General features: G+C 40.6%; 1 protein-coding gene across 6 annotated transcripts in view; it reads right to left on the bottom strand.

Annotated features, from left to right (window-relative positions):
- Positions 1–7,289: 7,289 nt before the first annotated feature.
- The window catches only part of DPY19L4 (dpy-19 like 4), a 64,604-nt gene continuing 47,488 nt past the window's right edge, over positions 7,290–24,405 (bottom strand). For all 6 annotated transcript variants that reach the window (XM_017341443.4, XM_002710695.6, XM_070075319.2 and 3 more), the window contains 6 exons: positions 22,508–22,628; positions 20,822–20,878; positions 20,103–20,185; positions 15,431–15,563; positions 13,366–13,524; positions 7,290–11,434 (listed from right to left, as the gene is read on the bottom strand). In XM_017341443.4, the coding sequence (XP_017196932.1) occupies positions 11,270–11,434; positions 13,366–13,524; positions 15,431–15,563; positions 20,103–20,185; positions 20,822–20,878; positions 22,508–22,628 (718 nt within the window). In that variant the 3' untranslated portion in view covers positions 7,290–11,269. The remainder of the gene's footprint in view (positions 11,435–13,365; positions 13,525–15,430; positions 15,564–20,102; positions 20,186–20,821; positions 20,879–22,507; positions 22,629–24,405) is intronic.

Genomic DNA, 24,405 nt, shown 5'->3' with positions numbered 1-24,405 from the left:
ATGCGATGTCCCGGGCAGAGGCAGACCCTGCAGTATCAGGAGGACTGTCTGCCTCTCCAACGTCACTTTCTTACATTTCTATTAAACGCCCCCTTGGCCAGGCGGCTCCCTTTCCATGCTCCCACAGCACTGTGCCTCCTCCATGGCACTGATCTCGCCCCCATGTAAATGTCTTCTTCTTTTTTTTTAAGATTTATTTATTTATTTATTTGGAAGGCAGAGTTACACAGAGAGAGGAGAGGCAGAGAGAGGGAGGTCTTCCATCCACTGGTTCACTCCCCAGTTGACCACAATGGCCGGAGCTGTGCTGATCTGAAACCAGGAGCCAGGAGCTTCTTCCAGGTCTCCCACGTGGGTGCAGGGGCCCAAGCACTTGGGCCATCTTTTACTGCTTTCCCAGGCCACAGCAGAGAGCTGGATCGGAAGTGGAGTAGCCGGGACTCGAACCAGCGTCCCTATGGGATGCCGGCACTGCAGGCGGCGGTCCTACCTGCTACGCCACAGTGCTGACCCCAATAAATATCTTTCAACAGTCTGCTCTTGGCATAAGGTTGAGCAGGGAGCAGAACACTGGTGTGTTGTTTATTCAACACAGCCCCTGGCACATAGCAGGCACCCAGCAAGTATCTGCTAAATAACCAGATCTTTGTGCTATTGTTATGGCTATTCCTAGTGTTATAGTTTCAACAGGATTTGTTTCCCCAGATCCACGCAGACATTTATCCCCTGAAGTGTCAATAGTTAATGGGTTAATGCCAGTGACTGATGGATGAAGGGAGAAACTTAATTTAATTATGGCCTCTGGAAGGTGGCCTGGGGGGAGGGTTGGTTATGTAAGCCAAGTGTACTTTCTCTCTTGGCTTCCTGGCTCACCATGTGACCATCCCTCTGCCATCCTCCGACCTCACCAGATGCCTGAGCCAATGCTGCCCCTGGATCTTACTCTGTGACCCCCCCAAACTGCAAACCAAAATAAAACTTCTTCCCTCCCATGAAACTCCTCTCAGGTATTTAGTGAAAGTAACCAAAAGCTCACTACTGCAGCTGTGGTTTGATTACGTCTCCCAGATTTCACGTGCTGGAAACTTCGTGCCCAAAGTCTCATGTTAAGGGTATTTGGGAGGTTAAAAGACAAAAAGTGATGGTCACGAGGACTCATTCTTGGATTCATGGACTCTCGTGTTATTGGCAGAGTGGGCTTTGCATAAAAGTGAGTGCTCTCCGGCACGCATGCTGCCTTGCCACGTGCTGCCCCGGGACTCCAGTCTGTACAAGAAGGCTCTCACCAGATGTGCCCCCTTCAGCCAAATTCAAGCCATCAAAAATGTAAGAAATAAATCCCTCTTTCTTTTTAGTGACCCAGCTTGTAGAATCCAGCTACGGCAGCAGAATGGACTGAAACAAACATGTAGCACCTGCTTTTGGCGTGCATGCAAACGTTTCCGAGACACCAGGTGTCCATCTACCTTTACTGAATCCTCCCTAACCTACAGCACTGTTAAACTGCTCCTGAAGGCCGTCATGGTTCACGGCTATGTTCTAGCTTTTACAACCAGCAATGAACTTGAAGCTCTTATAAGGCTATACCCACATTTGGGGTCACCACTCTTGGGGTGACTCAAATCTTCATTCCTAAAATCTGGGGCATTCATGTTCTTTCCTGATTGGGGTTGTTGTAATTTTCAATCAACTTTAACCACTGGGCACAACGACACTGAGCCATGCTCTAAGGAATCTCCTGCATTCCACACACTCTTCCTCATCTCCCTTGTGGACCTGTGCAGTTATCCCTCGGTAGTCTGTATCACTCACCCAGTCAACACTACAACCCCCTCCTTGGCCTGTTGACTCAGAGGAGTGAGGGGTCCAAAGTGTCTAGGTGATGGTCTTAATTTCCAGTGCAATGGAATCACTGTTGTGTCTCCTGATGGAATTGAGGTCCAAAGGTGAACAGATGGAAAAGTCAAAGGAATAGGATGCAAAAATTTTTCACTAGGGATAATAGTGAGTGGTGCCACTCCCATTTCTATCCTTTGACTCTGGGGGTTATGAACCCTGGCTATGGGAGAAACGGCAATGTACACCACACTCATTCAGTAATACAGCCTTCTGGAGAACTTTACCCTGACCCCAAAGGACTGGTCCCTAGTAGGCCCTGTAACTGCAGCCTCAAAATGGCACTTTGTGGGCTCTACTGCTTAACTGATTAAATTTTCAAAGATTTATTTATTTATTTGAAAGTCAGAGTTACACACAGGGAGAAGGAGAGGCAGAGAGAGAGAGGTCTGCCATCCACTGGTTCACTCCCTAATTGGCTGCAACAGCTAGAGCTGCGCCGATCCGAAGCCAGGAGCTTCCTCTGGGTCTCCACACATGTGCAGGGGCCCAAAGAGTTGAACCATCTTCCACTGCTTTCCCAGGCCATAGCAGAGAGCTGGATCAGAAGTAGGGCAGCCAGGACTCAAACCAGCGCCTATATGGGATGCCAGCACTGCAGGCAGTGGCTTTACCTGCTGCACCACAGCACCAGCCCCTACAATGCTTGTTTTACAAAATGCCATTCCACTGCTCTACCAAGGCAGCCGCTTCAGAATGATGGGGAGCATGGTAAGACCAGTGAATTCCATGACCACAGTTGTGTTGCCACACTTCTTGATTGCGACAGGAGTTCTGTGGTCAGACACAAGGCTGTGTGGAACACATGACAGAGCATTCCTGAGTCCCCAGAAGGTGTCCTAGCAGCGTTATGTGCAGGGAAGGCAAATTCATACCCAGAGAAAGTGTTTATCCCACTAGGGACAAAATGTGGCTCCTTCTGTGGTGGAAGTGGTTCAAAGCAACCAAGCCACAAGGTCAGCTGGCTGTTCACTCCAAGGAATGGCGCTCTCCTGGGGACTCAGAGGTGGCCTCGCTACTACTTGCAGATTTTGGCATTCAGTAGCAGCCACAGCCTCACCAGCCTTAGTGAGTGGGTATCTATGTTGATGAGCCCACACCTAACCTCCATTCCTGCCACCGTGGGACTCTGATCATGGGTCCATTGTGCGACAACAGAGGTGGCTAGGGAAAGAGGCTGGACTGGTACCCACCGAATGGCTCACCTTATCCACCAGATTAAAGTCCTCCTCTGCTGAGGTCATGCTTTCTTGAGCATTCACATGGGACACAAATATCTTCACATCATTTGGCCACTCGGAGAGGCCTGTCCACATACTTCACCCATTTTTCACCCAGCTTCTAATTATGTTCCTTCCAAGTCCTGATCGTGTGGCTGAACTACTGGCTGTGGCCCATGAATCAGTGTATAACTGCTTATCTGGTCCTTCTTCTTTCCAAGCAGTGAACTACCAAGTTCACGGTCCAAAGTTTTAGCTATCGAGATGTCCCCCAGGAAGCCCCAGAAAGGGTCTCTCGTGGTGTTGTTTTCTACTTCTGGGTAGCACCCGTATAAAATAGAGAACTGTAATCTGTAAGGCAGTTTCAGGTCTTCTCTCCCTGTCGGCTGATTGTCAGGCACTCCCCGTGTGGCCACAGGTGCAGGCTGGGAGAGAAGGCAGGGTAGCAAGAGTAGGTGTGATGGGTGATGGGCACCTGGGCCCCTTCTTCATGTAACTCCCTCGTGCCTCCAGTCCTGCTCATGTATCTGTCACATCCGATGATACAGTGGTGCTGTGTGTGCCCAACGTTGGCTTGGTGGGTTGTTCAGCTCACGTTGGCCACTTCCGGTCCTGTGGTAACTTGGTTGTGCATGGCCAAGCATTCAGTTTCTACCCAGGCCCTGTAATAGGAAGAGGTCTCTCTCTAAAATGCAGTAATTACCTGTGGATGGTAGCAGAGCCTTGCTCCACAATTCTGTGGGTCTCCACTGTGACTTGGTTATAGGGACTTGCCAAAGGCTACCAACAGCAGCTCTATCTGGCACTGGCACCCACATCACACTGGATCTGCTGAATCACAGGGCCGCTTCCACAACGGCCTGGACCTGGGGCGGAGCCTTCTGTCCTGGGCCCCCCTCAATACCAGAGTCTTTTCAGGCCACTCAATAGGTGGGCCAGAGCAACACCCCTAAGCAAGCAATGTGTTGCCTTCAAAATCCAAATAAGCCCACCAGATATTGTGCCTCTTTCTGGGTTGCAGGAGGAGCCAGATATAACAGCTTGCTCACCTTAGATGGGATATTTTGACATGCATCTCTCCACGGGACCTCTAGAAATTTCACTGAGGAAGAAGGCCCCTGAGTTTTAGTCAGGTTTACCTGCCACTCTCATGTGCAAATGTTCTACCAATAAGTCCAGAGTAGTTGCTACTGCATGTTCACTGAGAGTATTTGCCAATGACCGGCCTGACATCTTGTGGTAGACAAAGGTGACCGAGATCCCTGGGGTGTAAATTGTGACTTGGGCTGAGAGTGGATATGCTGTTGATGCTGGAGAGTAAAGGTGCACTTGGGCCACTTCCATTGCTTTCCCAGGGGCATCAACAGGGAGCTGGGTTGGAAGTGGAGCAGCAGGGACTCAATCAGCACTCATATGGGATGCCAGCACTGCAGTGGGCCATCTCGGGCCATCTTCCATGCTTTCCCAGGCTATTAGCAGGGAGCTGGAACAGAAGTGGAACAACTGGGTCTCGACCCAGAGCCCATACGGAATGCCAGCTCCCACTACACCACAGCACTGGCCCCTCCTCTCAGTTCTCTTAAGACAAAATTGTAACTGTTAATAGTGTATCGTTGGGTTTGCAATATATATAAATTCAGCATGTATAATAATAATAATACCAAAACCAGAATGGGGCCTTTTGGACTAGCATATCTATGTATCATTGGAATTAAGTTAGTATTAACTGTGAAGTAGATTTTGACTAGTTAAGATGTATATGAAAGGGGCTGGCATTGTGGCATAACAGGTAAAGCCATAGACTGCAACACTGGCATCCCATATGGGCGCTGGTCATGTCCTGGGTGCTCCACTTCCAATCCAGCTCTCTGCTAATGGTCTAGGAAAGCAGTAGAAGATGACCCAAGTCCTTGGGCCCCTGCAACCACATAGGAGACCAGGAGGAGGTACCTGGCTCCTGGCTTCAGATCAGCGCAGCTCTGGCCGTTGAAGCCAACTGGGGAGTGAACCAGTGGATGGAAGACATTTCTCTCTGCCTCTGCTTCTCTGTGACTCTGTCTTTCAAAGAAATAAGACAGATCTTTAAAATATATACATATATATGTATCATGAAAAAAATAATTAAAGGAATTAAAATCTTCCATAGAAAATAGTAATGCAAAAGAAAGTATGACAGGGGACATAGAAAAATGAAACCAAACTTTTAAAAAGCAGAAAATAAAATAGTATATGAAAATCCAGCTACAATAAAAACACTATGTGAAAGTGGATTAAACAACCAATAAAAATGAAAAGTGTCTGGGAACAAGCATATAGTCTAGAGATTAAGATGCCCACCTCTTACAGCAGAGAATCTGTGTTCAATTCCTGGCTCCAGCTTCCTGACAATGCAGAACCTGGGGGGCAGCACTGACAGCTCAGGAACTGGGTTCCTGCTACCCACGTGGGAGCCCTCGATCGTGTTCCCTGCTCACAGTCTCAGACTCTGCTCATCCTTGGACATTGTGGTCATTTCGGGGAAATGAACCAGCAGATGGGAACTCAGAGAAAGGGTAGGTGTCTGGCTCAGTGATTAAGACATTGCTTGATTCTCCCACATCCTACAAGTTCGAGTCTAAGCTCTGCTTTTGAACCAGCTTCCTGCTAATGAGCACCCTGGGAGGCAGCTTAGGGACTTAGGTCCCTGCCACCCATATGGGAGATCCAGATTATGTTCTGGGCTCCTGGTTTCAGTCTGGCCAAGCTTGGCTGTTGTGGGCATTAAGGCAGTAAACCAGGAGACAGAAGATCTATTTCTCTTTTTGCCTTCCAAATAAAATGAAAATAAATCCAACTTAAAACAGAAGAAAAAGAGTAGGTTTGGCAAGAATATAGAGAGTGTGAAATCCTCATACTGTTGCAGGGACTATAAAACAGTGCAGCTACTCCGGAAGCCTTAGCTGGTAGTTTCTCAAAATGTTAACTTACAAAGTACAAAATGTAACTCAGAAATTCTACTCCTAAATGAAATGAAAATATCTGTCTACATGAAAACTTAGACACAGGGGCCAGGGTCGTGGCACAGCCGGTTAAGCCACTGCCTGTAGCGCTGGCATCCCATATGGGTGGCAGCTCATGTCCTCGCTGTTCCACTTCCAATCCAGCTCCCTGCTAAGGGACCTGAGAATGCAGTGGAAGATGGCCCAAGTGCTTGGGCTCCACACCAGCTACAGGGAAGACCTGCAAATTGCTCCTGACTGCTGCCTTTACAATCATTTGGGGAGTGAATGAACAGATGAAGATCTCTCTCTGTCTCCACTTCTCCTCTGTTACTCTGCCTTTCAAATAAATAAATACCGACCCCCCAACTCCCTTTTTTTTTTTTAAGAAAGAGAAATTTCCATCCATTAGTTAGTCCCCTAAAATGGCCTCAATGGCTGGAACTAGGCCATTCCAAAGCCAGGAGCCAAGAACTTCTACTGGGTTTCCCACATGGATACATGGACCCAAGGACTTGATGTAGAGCAGCCGGGACAAGAACTGGTGCCCATGTGGGATGCTGGCGCTGCAGGCCGTGGCTTTACCCACTATACCACAGCACCAGCCCCAACTTTTCTAAAACAAAACTAAACAAAAACTTAAATAAAAATAATCACAGGAGGCCACTGCTTAAAAAAAAAGATCGAAAAAATGTGGTCTTTTTAAGAAAAAAAAAATCATAGACGCATTACTCACAATAGCCAAAATGGAAGCAACCCAAATGTCCATCAACTGATGACATGGTTAAACAAAATGTGTCACATCCACAGAATGGAAGGGTATTTAACCCTGAAAGGAATGGTATGTGTTATAACATCGATGACTCTTGAAAATGTGAGACTGAAAGAAACCAGTCACAAGAGATCATAAATTATATGATCCCATTTATATAACAAGTCCAGAATAGGCAAATACAAAGAAAGAGATGAGCAGTGGTTGTCCAAAGTTGGGAGTGGCTGGCGCTGACAGCTAAAGCATTGAGGTTTGTTTCTGGAGTGATGAAAATGTCTCAATTAAAATCGATCATAATCACATAATCGTGTGAATACACTAGAAACTGTTGAATCATACACTTGAAATGGGTGACACTGTATGGTACCTGATGTATATCTCAGTAAAGTTGTAATTTAAACATTTATATATTAAAAAGACAAATTAAATCCTGAAAAGTTTTATTATGGAAACAGAACAACGAGGATAACATGAAAGTTTATTCTTGATAAAAGTGCTACAGAATCGGAAGTAAATGAGTTTATAATCCAACTCTTTTAAAGACCTATAGTTGCTGAAAGTGACTTTTAGTATCTTGCAAAGATGCAGTTGCAGCAGGAACATATTCAATCTAAATGAATGAACACTGTCACAGGTATGGCTCTGAGGTCAATGAAAACAAAGAGAGCTGTATTCATCTAAGTTAATAAACTTAGAACACGAAAGGGTTGTTTATAAGATATTTCAAACTCTCAGCTTGGACTGCATGCTTCTCTGTGATGTCATCATTCTACTAAATGTATACAGTGGATACAAATTTGCTGCATCTCTTATAGAACTGCACAAGGGATTATGTATCCCAATATCAAAATTTCCCACATTTTAAGACTTATAAGCGGAAATTATTCAAAAATGCCTCTATACTAAAATTTTTTTACAATTTTCTCATCAATTTTTATATAAAGTGTTAACCCTACACATTCAAAACCTTAATAAAGAGATATTATTTCAATAAGAAATTGAATTTTACTTGCAACTTTTCAGAGGTGAAATTTTAATACTAATTAGAAATGAAAACTACTAGTAAATAGCAACAACATTAACTATTTAAAAACTTGGACAAATAAAGAGAGAATATATTGAGATGTTAATCAGGAAGTCATTATTTACTTTACAAAAGGGTCTTAAATATACAGAACAATTAAAAATGTATGCCTTTTAAATATTCATGCATTAAAAATAAATTTACCAAAAAATGAACTTACAACTTTTAAAATCCCATCAACTGTATAAAGAGAGGCACTACTTTTATCCACAAAAGGCATCAAATATTTGAACAGTTCAAAAATAGAAAAGGTCCAAAACAACTGATTTCTCAGAAATAAAATAACCCATTAAGATCGCTACTCTTCAAGAAATGTACCCTTCAAGAAATGTAATAATCTATTACATTTCTTTTAAATCTATTACATTTCTTTTAAAGCACACTTCAAGTTCCATTTCTGCTTTTCTTTTAGTCTGGACAATCTGGAAAAATATCACAACATTGAGGCTACTGATGACTTGGGTTAACATCTTGGGGGAATAAATGGCTATCTATAACACACAGAAAACAGTGAAGAGAAAACCACTCAGGTACAACACAGTCATGTGTCACTTATCATTCGGGACACGTTCTGAGAAATGTATTGTCAGGCAATTTCACTGTGTGTGAAAACCATTCGGTGTACTTACACAAACTCACCCAGCTATGGTATCACTCAGCGATGTAATTTTATTGGACCAATGTTGTATATGCAATCTGTCACTGAACAAAATGCCATTATGCAGCACATGACTGTTCATGCGGTTGCAAAACTCTACCGGTCTAACAAAAAGCACCAAGATACAGATGCCAAGTTAGACATCTGCAGAGTCAACATCACAGACCTGATCATTTAAATAAGTTTTACTTATTGGATTACTTGACATTTCAGAAGCTAAATAAATTTAGGAGACTAGAAGTCCCATTCCTATACTTAACAAAGTTTTGCTTATTACTGGGTTAACAATAATAGTAACAACAGCACAGTAAGGGATTTTATTAATGAGGAAAAAATTAGCAAAGTTTTCATAGGGAATAGATAACATTTTTGGGAAAATAAACCATAAGCTGATCTCAGAATATCCGGTGTCTAAAAACACAAAACAAGAAAAGTAAACTTAGAAATAAAGAAGTTAAGGCACTTATTTCAATGAGTCTGCAACATCAAGGGTGAAATTTTTTTTTTACATTTGAGAAATTCCTTCCACCCAAAACCCACAGACTTTGTCTTTTCACAGTAGAGCTTTACTGTCAAACCTAACTGCTGTTAAGTTACCAGTTGCTTGCACTAACCATCTGTTACTCTACAGATGAATAAGGAACTGAATCAAAGGCTTCCTACTTAAAGATTCCCAGTACTACTGTTTTAACTGCAATTAAAATGGAAGCAAACAAGCTTATCTCTCATAAACAATATTATCATACCTATTTAAAAGCTTATTTTTCCTTTCCAACTGATGCTGCATGAAAAATTCATTATTTAACAAATTCAATTAAAATGTCACAAATCTATTTTATTTAGGAAATGAAGTGACAGAAGCAAAAGCAACTTACTAATAAAACACAACCAAAACTAATACAGCAATCTGGTCATAATATAAATGAATAAAAACTCAAATATTTCATACTACATAGAAAGGAAGGTATTCTATTTTCCCTTCAAAATATGCAAGCTGACTTTTAAGTTACATTGTTTCACATGCTCTAATCACAAGTACTACCACATGACTGTTCACTATGTATTTACATAATTATGGTAGTATCTTCATAAGGCTTGAAGCAAACACTAGCTGCTCACAACTAAGATGCAGAGTCAGTTTGAAGCACATTGTCTGCAGCTATCTTACCATAGTTTAAAAAAAAAAAACATATAGAAGAGTGAAACTAGAACCAATGAGACTAATGCATCAAATACATTAACAATATCAAAGGGTTCTTCAGCTTCCAAAGAGCAAAGCATCCTAGAGTTAGTCTAAGAATGCATGCACTTTAAAAATACACATATTACAAAAATAAAAACAGAGAGATACTCCCTTCTAACTGGCAGGAATTTAGAGTTCTGATAATGCAACTGCTACAGTACTCACTCTAACAAGTGAAAATATAGAAAACCTGTTCACTGAAAAGGTGTTAAAGAAAAAACTAACATGCATTTCATCTTATTAAAATGATACATGTATAGGTTACATCTATTCTGAATTTCTTTAAAAGACCAAATTACTTAAAGTTTATTTTAACAAATGATAAAAATACAAAAAAACTTAAAGCAATGTAACATTTAGACTGTGAAACTGTGTTTTAACTTTTATTTTAATTGTCATTCTGTCACTTTGAAAACTTCCATCACAGTTTCATAAATGAATATCACTTGTATTTTATAATAAATATCTGTATGCAGAAGTATGTTTATATTGTCTGCATAAACCTCCCAAAATGGTTGCTCATTTTGGTGTGCATATGCTTATTCTGTTAAAGATTTTTTAATTTTTATTTAATGCTTCAATGTAAAATATGAATAAATTATCCCACACCCACATATTTTTAAAAGCCTGAACATTTTTTAAATGTCTGTTTTAAAAATATATATAGATAACAAGAATTATTGTTTTATCATGATTATATTGCTATCAAATTAATGGACATAAGTGAAAAAAGCTAATCACTTAACAGATAGTCATAAAATAAAAAATGCAATATCATGCACTATAGATTACTAAGAAAGTGCTCATATATAGGCAGCAGATGACGAGTGCAGTACAAGCAGAAAATTCTGGATATATCTTTACATATATCCTTAAATATCATTTTCTTTTATATAATTTCTGTTTTGATTTAAATGCCAGAGAGTTTCAGCTAACATTTAAATTAGTTTTTATTGTGAATTTTCAGTTGTTATAAACCATTACATACCTTCAGAAACTTTCTTGAGGGTGAGAATAATTCTTTCCTTCTATTATATAGTTATAGCACATTAAGTATCTATTAATTTGAGAGATACACTCTGATCTTGAACATATTCAAAATCAAGATCAACATCATGGTAAGATGAAGATTTATGTGGAAGATGCTGCAATACATAAAATCTTTAAACACCATGTAATAGAAAAAAAGACGCCTGTCTGGAAATTGCAGAGTAGTAGATTTGACATTTTACCAAAGGACAGTAACGTTGAGCTGTTTCCCACAGAACTCTGGATCCAGGTAACAGCAGGCAGGGGAAAAAGCAGCAGTATTTCAAATGTCCATACTCTGATCTGCAACAGACACCACTGTAGGTAAGAAGAAAATCGCATTTTACTTCAGGTAGCACAAGTCTTTGAAATGAAGGCTCTGTTATTTTTCAAGACTGGAAGGATATCACAGTGTTGATTTTATATACAAAGTAGGATCTGTTCCAGTATACTCTAGTGAAATAATTCACATATGGAGAATAGTTAATTTTGACCTCATGACAAAATCGCCCATATTTCGAGTGGGTTAACTTGTCACCTTCTTCACAAACCACCTATTAAAAGATATGAAACATAATATTAAAAAGCTTGTTAAGATTATAGGAAAAATGCCATCAATGAAAAGTAACTATGTTTATATGAAAAAAACTAGTTTTGCTAAACGTGGACTACAGAACATCTTAAGTTGTTTAGCAAATAGAAGCCTCTTCACAGGTAAGAAATCACATCCATTAAACTCCTAAACTTCCCACTGAGATTAAGAAACCAGTATAAAGTGTTTCCAATTTTTAAAAGATTTAATCTTAAAATCTAGAAGGCAATGTTTCCATAGTCATTATCATTGCTTCAAAGAAACAAAATGGAGAAATGTATATATTCTATTTCTAATGTCTATTCAATTTCTCATAGAGAATTGACTCACAATTACCTAGTAACCAATTACCTTGTGACTTCTGCAAATTTTTATATTCTCATTTAATGATGTTCACTGGGACAGCTTAGCTGGCATGAAGGTTTTTTTAATAATTAAATACTAAATATTATTCTAATGTCTATCGAAGATTTCAGAGTGTCTACTTTAGAGCGCAAGGAGGGGGCCGGTGCTGTGGTGTAGTGGGCTAACCCTCTGCCTACGGAGCCAGCATCTCACATGGGCATCAGTTCGTGTCCTGGCTGCTCTTCTTCCGATTCAGCTCTCTGCTGTGGCCTGGGAAAGCAGTGGAAGATGGCCCAAGTCCTTGGGCCCCTGCACCCACATGGGAGACCTGGAAGAGGCTCCCAGCTCCTAACTTCAGATCGGTTCAGCTCCAGCCATTGAGGCCACCTGGGAAGTGAACCAGTGGATGGAAGACCTCTCTCTCTCTCTCTCTCTCTCCCCCTGCCTCTCTCTGTAACTCTACCTCTCAAATAAATAAATAAAATTTTAAAAACAAAAGGAGCAAAAGGATGTATCAGCTTAAATATACACCTGACATTAAGTGAAAGGAGAAGCAACGTTACCCTTAAAACTGTACAGAAACGTGGACAGCCAGGAACAGAAAAGGCTCCAGAGAGCAGATACAGTACAGCAGTAATTCTGAATACCCTGCTTTATAAAATTCTATCTCATCTCATCACTAATAAATCAAAGATCAGAGCCATCAAGTACCAAAAGAAAAATTTAAAACACATGCAGCATAAAACAGAGTGTAAAATTAAATGGTCATGAAGAAAGGGAAGGTAGAAATCGTAAAAACGAGCTTCTCACCTCCTAATCAGACAAGAGCTTTGATTATTCAAGAAGAGATAGGAAAAATATTGGCTGCAACCTGAACAGGATATGAACTATGACTCACAAGGAAGTACGCATAAGCTTTTCCTAAGTCATTCTCCCCTGATTTTCCAAGTAGTCAAGGCTTCCACCCCAGCCAACACTATAAAATATACAAACTCTCTGTCGGCCTTATCAGTTACCAGATATACAGCACATGCACTGCAGGCTGAAAGGCAGCTTGGGAAAATAGCTGAAATCAATGAAGAAATTAAAATCTAAATGGGGCTCTGAATACACTTATTTGTGTGGAACAGGAACTCAGTGTACAGGCGCTGTGTAAATTTAGGTTAGGTATTCTTTTTAAATATGAATAAAATTACATGAAATTTACCAACATAATAATATAACAACTCAACTAGTCACTTTGTAGATTACTATAGTACATTAAAATAAAATTATAATACAAATTATGCCATTCTCCTATCAAATGTTGAAACACTCATAGGCATAAGCACAGGCAATGAATAAGGAATTCAGGTATTGGCAAAATTAATTTTCTCTTGCAAAACTGTCAACATGCTTGTACATTGGAAAATACTACTACTTTTAATAAGCATATTTCATTATTACATATTCCTATACTCTTAAGCTTTAAAAATAAAGTTTCAAGATTTTAAGATTAAGTAATTTTTCTTAAGAAAAAAAAATCCAACTTTCTAAATAGTTACTTACATGGCCATTTGCAACATCCAGTAAGTCTTTAACCCTACAGCCTCTCATTGTTCCCACCTCATTGCAGATGGCATCCTCTACAATTAGGTAATTAGCCTTGTAGGATGTCAGTATTTTATAAATATCCTCAGCAGATCGTTTTGAATAGATTTGATAGATCTGAAAGAATACAACAAAAACCAATTTTAAAAAACATTTATAATTCATGTTTATGCAAACATAATCATCTTCTATGTTCTTAGTACTGTCTTTAGAAAATAGATATTCACGTTTCAAAAATTTTTATATATTTCAAAGAGAACAGGGGCTGGTGTTGTGGAGCAGCGGGTTAAGCCTCCACTTGCAGTGCTGGCATCTCCTGTGAGTGCCAGTGCAAGACCCAGCTGCTCCACTTCTGATCCAGCTCCCTGCTAATGTGCCTGGGAAAGCAGAAGAGATGGTTCAAGTGTTTGGGCCCCTGCACCCATGTGGGAGACCCGAAGAAGAACCTGGCTCCTGGCTCCTGGCTCTGGCCTGGCCTACCCCTTGGCTGTTGCGGTCATTTGGGAGTGAACCGGCAGATGGAATATTCTCTGTGTATCCCCCTCCCTCTCTGTAACTCTGTCCCTCAAAAAAATAAATAAATCTTTAAAAAAAAATGCAGAAATGGACTGGACGATGAAGAGCTCTGTCAATCTTTCAATACAAATTAAAAAATATTGGGAGCTCAGATGCAGTTGTTTTTTACCTTCAGATACGAAGTTACCAAACATTCAAAATAATATACTCTATAAATCATGGTGGGAAATGCCCAGCCCACAGACCCTATGAAGCCTGTAAAATCATTCAGTCTGGCCCTGCCAAAGCAACCACAGGCAGAACTTGAAATTCAATACATCCACAGCAGGCTAATTTTTAAGTTGATACTTTTGTATGGCCTGCTAATGATGTTATAAATACCCAATGGTCCTTAGTAGAAAAAAAGGTTCTCCACTCTTGTGTCTATAATTAATTAGACACCATTCTAATTTTATACTAAGTTATTAATAAAGGCCCATACCAATTAACAAAAAAATTTCAGCTTAGAAAGACAAAGTGTACTAACATATTAGTTGATAGCCTTCCTTCAATAATAATTTGATTGAAAATGATGCATTTTCTCTTTTTAAAAAAATCAATCAATTTATTTGAGAGATCAAGAGATACACAGATAAAGAGCCCCTAGGCTGCCATTGTGGTATAGAAGGTTAAGCAAGGCCAGCATCCAATATGGGCACCATTTCAATTCCTGGATGCTCCACTTCCAATCCAGCTCCTTACTAATGTGCTTGGGAAAGCAGTGGAAAATGGCCCAGGTACTTGGACCTCTGCCACCCAAGTGGAAACCTGGATGGAGTTCCAGACTCCTGGCTTTGGCCTGGCCCAGCCCTGGCTATCTGGGGAATGACCAGTGGGTGGAAGACTGGAAGATTTCTTATTCTCTCTTTAACTCTGCCTTTCAAACAAATAAATTTAATTAAAACAAACAAACAAACAAAAACAGAAAGCTCTCAACAACTGGTTCATTCAACAAATACCCACAATGGGCCGAGTGGTCCAGAGACAAAAATTCAGTCTAGGTCTCCTATGTAGGTGGTGGGGATCCAACTACTTAAGCAATTATCACTGCTTCCCAGAACTTCCCCAAGAAATGCTAAGAAGCTGGAATCAAACCCAGGTACTCCAAAATGGCACATGGGTAACCATGCGTCTTAACCACTAAGCTAAATGCCCACCCCAACAATGACATTTTACATTTTTTTAAACAACATTTCCCTTTGTGAAATACTGCACATCAGTCCCTTTGATACATTGTGAAAAATTAAATGTTTCCCCTAGAAATACACAAATGCTTCTCATAAAACAATGAACTTAATTTTGGCTCTCCTCTTGTAAATGCATTAGACAACTTTTAAGAACTAAAGCTAAAAATCTCTTCTAAAATTGTTTCAATTTTCCTAGCTCAATTAGGAACATACATAGCACCACAGAACTATTCTAAGAGTGCAGGAAAAAACATCCAAATATAGAATTTTAAATGCCTTACATTTTCATTTCTCTTGAGAAGATCGTCGTCATTGTAAACAGGCAAGCTTGTCACCATCCATCCAGTGCATAATTTAATGGCACCCATTAACTGTGGGCTCCCTGCAAACACAGCAGCAAGTGGGGCTTGCCTTCTGCAAAGAACCAAAAGATTTAACAATGAAAAAGCAAGTACATATTAGATCACTGACTTCTAGCACTGACTTCCTAAAATACCAGGAAATTTACAATATATTATACACTTAAATTTCAATGTCAGTTTTCACTTTTAATTTATAGATTCAATAAAAAAATTAAGTACCTACTCTGTGTTAGGCACTGTTTTTTTTTTTTTTAAACATGAGTGGAGTGTTATCTGGTAATAATGTTATTCCAAAATAATGTGAAGGGAAAAAATACAGATTAAGCAGACAGTCAAGAATATGCTATTTTAAATACGATGGCCAGCTCAGAGGTGACACTGTGAATTCTCACATTCAACTTCTGCAAATATTAACCACCACAACCCAACTCCTTCCAGATCCAACTATCCTCCCACTCCTTCCCTATCTATCCATGTGTCTGTCTCCAAAAAATATGGAGGACTTCTCCACTCTGATAGATGTCACTTACTACCTACAAGGAGGTCTCCAAGAACTGATCTAATGCCTTTATTGTTTTGTTTTTTGTTTTGTTTTGTTTTTTTTTGGAGAGGCAGAGTGGACAGTGAGAGCCTTTATTGTTTTATTCACTCCCTATATTCAACACCCGTATACTATGTTCCAGGGTTTGTGCCAGTATTTGGGCCCCTACAACCTACATGAAAGACCCAGATGGAGCTCTTCACTCCGGCCTGATTTAACCCCAGCTGTTGCAGCCATTTGGAGAGTGAGCCAATGAAGATTCTCTCTCTGTAACTGCCTTTCAAATAAAACCAATAGATCTTGAAAAACAAACAAACAAACAAAAAAGCAGAATACTACACCACAGTAACATAAATGTCCAATAGTTCAGTGCCAACCATTCAGGCCTTTGCTGTTTTTGTAGAACACTGTGGTACCAGGCAGGTGTTAAGGAACAGTAGGTTGAGCTGCTGCTTAGGACACCCACATCCCTTAGAATGCCAGCTGAGTCCTGGCTTCTCAGCTTCTGATCCAGCTTACTACTAATGCATCCTGGGAGGCAGCAGAGAATGGCCCAAATACTTGAGTTCCAGCCACCCATGTGGGAGACCCAGCTGGAGTTTTTGGCTCCTGGCTTCATTGGCATAGTCTAGCTATGGCTGTTGTAGGCATCTCAGGAATGAACCAGTAGATAGAAGATTCTCATTCTCTCATTCATTCTTCTCTCTCTCTCTCCCCCTCCCTCCCTTCTTCCTACTTTCCTCCTTCTCTGTCACTCTGCCTTTCAAATCCTTAAAAAAAGAAAAATAAGCCCTATTTCTCATTTATTTCTTTTTCTCCACTTTGTGCCGTTTTACTGTTTTGCAGCAGAATGCTCAACATAAAGCATAATTACAAATACTCGGCTATGTCAAAGAGGAGCCGGGGGAGGCATTTGGCAGAGCAATTAAGATACCATTTGGGACATCCACATCCCATACTGAAGTATCTGGGTTCAAGCCTCAGTTCCACTTTTGATTCTAGCTTCCTGCTATGAAGAAGCAGCAAGTACTTGAGTCTCTGCCACCCATGTGGAAAACTAGATTTAATTCCCAGCTCCCAACTTCAATGTGGTCCAACCCTGCCTGTTGTGAGCACTTGGAAAATACATCAGTAGATAGGAGATCTGTCTATCTTTCAAATAAATCATAAATTAAAAAACAATTTTTAAAAGAGGAGCTAGTGAAAAAAAAAAGGAGCTAGTGCTTAAGTACAAACAGGAGACATTGTTCTTCTTCTTCTTTTTTTTTTTTTAAATAAATAATGAAACACAACTCAAGTCCCATAGCATCTGATCTCTAGGTTTGCATGGTAGAGCTATCCTGCCTGTGCACCTGCAATGACATCAATATTCTTAGCCCCTAGTAATCAATCCATGGATCTGGAGCGCTAATAGTGAAACATAATCACTATGAGTCCCTTTTCTAGGGCCTTCCAAGTCCTCTACAGTAATGGTCTGGCCAGGACTCAAATGGCCTGTAACAGGTACTGATTCTCTTGGTCCCCACTTATTCTCATTTCCATATTGCTATCCTATAAACCTAGTCCTCCTTTCTAGAGACACCGCTGTCTTTTCCCCCACTTTTTCCTGGATTTTTTAGATGATGCTTCATTCCTTTTTAATGTTTTTATTTTTAAAGATTTATTTATTTATTTGAAAGGCAGAGTTACAGAGAGGTAGAGGCAGAAGTTGGTTCACTCCCCAAATGGCCACAGTGGCTGGACCTGGGCCAATCCAAAGACAGGAGCCAACAGCTTCTTCCAGGTCTCCCACGTGGGTGCAGGGGCCCAAGCAGCACTTGTGCCATCTTCTGCTGCTTTCCCAGGTGCATTAGCAGGGAGCTGTGTCAGAAGAGGAGCAGCTGGGATTTGAATTGGCAGCCATATGAGATGCTGGCACCACAGGTGGCAGCTTTACCCACTATGCCACAATGCTGGCCCTTCATGGTTTTATTTCTTTCATATCTTTAATAATTTCCAATGTAGTTGTTTCAATCCATGACTGGTTACAAAAATGACTGCAATAATTCCTCTCTATGGTCATGGATTTTGAGGGACCTGTAATCTTGACCTTGTGACTTGTTTTGGCCAAAGGGCAGTAACAAACATAACGTAGGCACAGACTTAAAACATGCTCAACAGTGAGACTGGCCCTCTCTTGTTGCTTTTGGGAACTCTACAACCACACCTTGTGAACAAGCCCTGGCTAACATGCTAGACACATGGTCAAGTCAATTTGCTCTCTTCAGTTGACAACAAGCCAACCCCAAATATTAGAGAGAGCCCATGCCAGACAACCCAATCCCAGCTAAGCTGGCCCAGACCAGAAAAATCCTCCCCACTGATCCTAAAATGATGTGAAATAATAAATGTTTAATATTTGTAAGCCACTAAGTTTACTGGCAGTCTGTTATGCAGCAAGAACTAAATGACACAAAGAAATGGTGTTTTTAGAAACTGCCAGAAGTCTAATTTCATGGCTTATTACAAACAATAGCTGATACTTGCTGTGCTGAATTGTGTCCTGTGTGCCTGGTAATTTTGAGCTTACCCTCGTGTTACTTCATGTGTGGAATCCTGTGCAGCCTGGGTTGAGAATGTATCAGAGACCCAGACCAGCCCAGCACCACGTTTTATTTTATTTTTTTTTTTTATTTTTTATTTTTTTGACAGGCAGAGTGGACAGTGAGAGAGAGAGACAGAGAGAGAAAGGTCTTCCTTTTGCCGTTGGTTCACCCTCCAATGGCCGCCGCTGCAGCCGGCGCACCGCGCTGATCCTGGCAGGAGCCAGGAGCCAGGTGCTTTTCCTGGTCTCCCATGGGGTGCAGGGCCCAAGCACCTGGGCCATCCTCCACTGCACTCCCTGGCCATAGCAGAGAGCTGGCCTGGAAGAGGGGCAACCGGGACAGAATCCGGCGCCCCAACCGGGACTAGAACCCGGTGTGCCGGCGCCGCAAGGTGGAGGATTAGCCTATTGAGCCATGGCGCCGGCTAGCACCACGTTTTATACTGATTTCTTGATTTGGAGTTCTCTGGATTACATAAATTAAATTTCAAACTACAAACCTATGTGGATTCAGAGGCACAAATCCAGAAGGGAACCTTGAAGAACAAGAGCTGAAGCAAAAGTATCTGCTTTATTATCAATGTCCTCTGCCACTTAACAGATATTTTGCTGTTCCCTGTCCCTCCTTTCCCTGTGTAGCATTTTGAGGGTTCCTGAGTCACATACGTGTGTGTTGTGGGAGAGGATCTCCATTTCAATTTCCTGTCTTCACAGTCTCAAGAACACATCATCCACCCTGTGTGGGCACGGAAGTCTAACCCCTAGTTACCAAGATGAGCAATTTACCTCCTACTTTGGACAAAAGAAGCATCCTCCTGACTATCTAAAGAAAAGGGTATCTGTTTCTTTTGATTCCACATTTACAGGTGTTAGACAGTGAGACTTTAAAATCTTGTACTTACTAATGTAATATTTTCAAGTTTAATTAGAAAATTGTAATTTAAGCCGGCGCCGTGGCTCAATAGGCTAATCCTCCACCTTGCGGCGCCGGCACACCGGGTTCTAGTCCCGGTTGGGGCGCCGGATTCTGTCCCGGTTGCCCCTCTTCCAGGCCAGCTCTCTGCTATGGCCAGGGAGTGCAGTGGAGGATGGCCCAGGTGCTTGGGCCCTGCACCCCATGGGAGACCAGGAAAAGCACCTGGATCCTGGCTCCTGCCATCGGATCAGCGCGGTGCGCCGGCTGCAGTGGCGGCCATTGGAGGGTGAACCAACGGCAAAGGAAGACCTTTCCCTCTCTGTCTCTCTCTCTCACTGTCCACTCTGCCTGTCAAAAAAAAAAAAAAAAAAAAAAAAAGAAAATTGTAATTTAGAGTCCAATCAAAAGCCAAATATCCCTCCAAACACAGGATAAAATTCTTCAGTTTTATGAGAAGAATTGGGAAAAGTATTATTTTTCCTAAATCCATTAGACAGCATGTAATGATTGATTAATAGCTTAGCAACAGTCTCGGCAATTGAATCCTTACTTTATCCAGGTCATAAGTTCCACTGTATCTGGATCATAGAATTCCTGTAGTTCTGTTAATTCTGTCATTAATCTTGGGAAGAACTAAAATGCAAAGCAAAACCCCCAAAAGGTATATGTAAATAACTAGAAAATTTAAAACTGCTTCAGATAACTTCAAAATACTGAGAGTAATTTAAAGTCAACAATGTTATAACATTATTTTCATAGAAATAAAAAAAAAGACTTTGACTGACTTGCTCATTCTTCTCAATACAAATGATCTATTTTGCAATTTATTCACTGTCTAGACTAAATATTTTCATCATTACAAAACAACTGTTAGTATTTTTCATGCACATAGATACAAAAGAGCAAGTAAATTTCAGGTAAAAAAAAATTTGCAGGCTTATTGCCAACTGGTTTCATGCTATATATAATATGTCAAATAATTTTTATCATTTTAGATACTAAAATTTTAGAGTTGCCAAATGTTTAATATCTATTTAGCAATTTCCTCTGCTAATTATAAGCTGAAATAACAATAGCACTAGAATACAGATGGCATTCCAAAAATTTTAACTCTTCTATTATATTCCTAATGATAAGAAAATTAAGAACTGAGGATGTTACACTTTGTTAGAACAGCGTCTCAATACAGTTTTCTAATTATACACAGAAATTTATCACCACTTTCTAGCTAAAGTATAGTTTAATAATATAAAAATCTAATTTCCTTACCTCTTTCCATAAACTGAGACCTATTATAGTGGGCACAGCCATGCTCAGAATAAGAGCCTAAAATATTAAAGTAAAATGGTTATGGACAAATACAATTTCAGAGGCTACTTTAGGGATACTAGACACTGACTCCCTGACCGAATGCATATCCTTTAAGAAAGTGAAGTCAGAGGGGAACCTAGATAACAAAATGAGCTAGCTTAAGACTAATGAGTTTCATATAATTAAATTGGAGGTAAAATGAGACATATACATTCACTATATAAATTTAAGGCAGAACATTAAATAAGAAATGCTCAGAGCAATATTTAGAATAGCAAATCAATATTTAAAAAATGTTCCAGGAACTCATGTTATGAAGAACTTACAAAGGATACTACACTGCTGTATGAAAAAATAATAATAAAAATAATGAATTAATTAGAAAAATAGCTGATTTATGTCAATATACTATTATATTAAAATAAGAACTTGGGAATTCTGAGACTAAGACTGACAAAATACAATATAATTATTATTAAACAAAATTCACCATCTTTCTGCCAAAACCAATTCTCCCAATTGTTCCGTGTCTTTTGGTGACCTAATGATTCACAGTCACTACTACAAACTGGAAACCTCCATGCTTTCTCCTTCCTATACTTAATCAATCACTAGGTCTTATCAGTCTTCTTTTGTAACTTTCTCATTGCAATATAGCATAGTATTTAGTAGGACTGGTTTTGAAGACAGAAAAACCTGCTTCCACATCTATAAACACGCATTTCAAACAATCGATTTAATCTTAGTTTTTTTGTTTATAATATAGAGATAACAAAATCCAGCATTAAGCAGCATGTGGAATGATTAGAACAGAACCTGATATATAGTGAAAATGCAATAAATTGGAAATTCTATGATTTTCTCCACCAGGGCTTCCTTCCTGATTTGTCTTGTCATTAGACTGAATTAACAGAAAATCAAGTCTGATTCCTGACTCTCCATAAGGCATACAAATCTCCATGCCTTCCTTCCTGACTCCGAGAGTCGCCACAACCCAGTCTCCTCCATTTCTCTAGTCCTGTTTCCTAACCAATCCTATTGCATGTGCTTTTTCTGTCCCCTTTTCTATTCCCTTTAATTACATACTGTTCTTTGCCTATCTCTGTTTATTCCTTCTACCATGAATACCCTTCTTTCCCCTTCATTTGCCTAATAACTCATTATCTTTCAGGTCTCAGATTGGAAAGTCTTCTTTCTGCCCTGAGTCCTAGAAGCATCCTATGAGTACTTCTTACTATCTATTTGTATGTCTAGGAGACTATAACCTACATGATAAAATTAACATTTATCTTTGTATTCCAAACATACAACATATAATATGCACAGTATAAATTTTCCATTCATATGGAAAACATAATTCTAAATCAAACCAAGAAAGTATTGTACAAAATTAATTCCTAATGACAACCCCTATTATTGATTTATTTGAACATTCACCTCTTTTTAAAGAGTTGTATAGATTGAAATGCATTACTTTCATGCACGGATTATAAAAAAACGTTTTTTACAAGACAGATTTTCCTACCCATCAGTCATTATGTGATTCACTCATGCTTTTTCAATTATATTCAGTGTGTCATTAGCATTCAATTTTATATAACTGGAAGAGAAAGAAGCACTTAACACAAAATAACAGCAACTCACCAACAATATCGGGTGCACAGTTCTTAATCGCAGCCACTTGAAAAGTGTCATCCAAAGTTCAGGAGAACACACGCCAAACGCTGCCAACATGCACATATAAGGTGTCCAGATGTACTTCAGACTGGAAAACAGAGACAGTCACATATGGAATATCCTGAAAACATCTTGATTATTTCCCTTTTCTTTTCTGAGTTCTTTCCAACTACCAACTAAAATATCAATATTTAAGGGAGAATGAAAACTTTCTCTAGTTCAGAGAGATTGTTATCCAGTTCTAAGGAAGACACATGGGTTAGCAAAGCAGGATAAAATGAAAGCATTAATACTGATGAATGTGGGGGATGGCGCTGCGGCGCAGTGGGTTAACACCCTGGCCTGAAGCACCAGGATCCCATATGGGCGCCGGTTTGAGACCCGGCTGCTCTACTTCCTGTCCAGCTCTCTGCTATGGCCTGAGAAAACAGTAGAAGATGGCCCGGGCCGGCGCCGCGGCTCACTAGGCTAATCCTCCGCCTAGTGGTGCCGGCACCCCGGGTTCTAGTCCCGGTCGGGGCGCCGGATTCTGTCCCGGTTGCCCCTCTTCCAGGCCAGCTCTCTGCTGTGGCTCGAGAAGGCAGTGGAGGATGGCCCAGGTGCTTGGGCCCTGCACCCCATGGGAGACCAGGAAAAGCACCTGGCTCCTGCCATCGGATCAGCGCGGTGCGCCGGCCGCGGCGGCCATTGGAGGGTGAACCAACGGCAAAGGAAGACCGCCCAAGTCCTTGGGCCCCTGCACCAACATGGGAGATTGGGAAGAAGCTCCTGGCTCCTGGCTTCGGATCGGCACAGCTTCAGCTGTTGAGGCCATCTTGGGGGTGAACCATTGCATGGAAGACTTCTCTCTCTCTCTCTCTGCCTCTCCTTTCTCTGTGTAACTCTGATTTTCCAATAAATAAATAAATCTTAAAAAAAAATATTGATAAGTGTGTAGCAAACTTGTATTGTTTGAGAGAAAATAAACTGATAACTCTTTCAGAAGGCAATTTGGCAGAATTTTTGCAAATTTAAAATACCTGAGGCTGGCGCTGTGGCATAGTGGGTAAAGTCACTGCTTGCAGGGCTGGCATCCCATATGGATGCCGGTTCGCGTTCTGGCTGCTCCACTTCTGATCCAGCTCTCTCCTATGGCCTGGGAAAGCAGTAGAGGATGGCCCAAGCACTTGGGCCCCTGCACCCACGTGGGAGACGCGGAGGAGGCTCTTGGCTCCTGGCTTCAGATGGGTGCAGCTCTGGCCATTGTGGCCAATTGGGGAATGAACCAGCAGAGGGAAGACCTCCCACTCTCTCTCTCTCTGCCTCTCCTTCTCTGTCTGTGTAACTATTTCAAATAAATAGATAAATCTTAAAAAAAAATTTGAAATACCCTAAGATAGGCAATGTCAGTTCTAATAACCTAGCTTACAGATAAGGTACTTCAAAAAGTTCGTGGGAAATAGAAATCAAAAGATTATTTTGGTGTAAAATAATTTTTAAAATATTTTGAAATCTGTACATACATTTTAAAAGATTATTTTCAAATATTTATTTCTTTATTTGAAAGGCTGAGTTACAGATGGAAAAGAGTGAGGGAGAAAAGAGAGAAAGAGAGATCTCCTATCTGCTGGTTCACTCCCAAAATGACTACAATGGCTGGGGCTCCCCTAGGCCAAAGCCAGGAGCCTGGAACTCCATCAGGGTTTTCCATGTGTGTTGCAGGGGTCCAAGTACTTGGCATCTTCTGCTGATTTCCAGGTGCATTAGCAGGAAACTAGATCAAAAGTGGTGGCAGTTTAAATGGCTGTACCACAACCCCAGCCCCCATAGATAGTTTTATATAATACATATTTATTTTCCACGAACTTTTTGGAAATTCCTGTATG

The sequence above is a fragment of the Oryctolagus cuniculus genome, chromosome 6, assembly GCF_051225735.1.
Source record: "Oryctolagus cuniculus isolate XC-2025 breed Fujian yellow rabbit chromosome 6, ASM5122573v1, whole genome shotgun sequence".
NCBI lineage: Eukaryota > Metazoa > Chordata > Mammalia > Lagomorpha > Leporidae > Oryctolagus > Oryctolagus cuniculus.
Note: the sequence above shows the minus strand (reverse complement) of the source record. Positions and strands in the feature narration are given on the sequence as shown.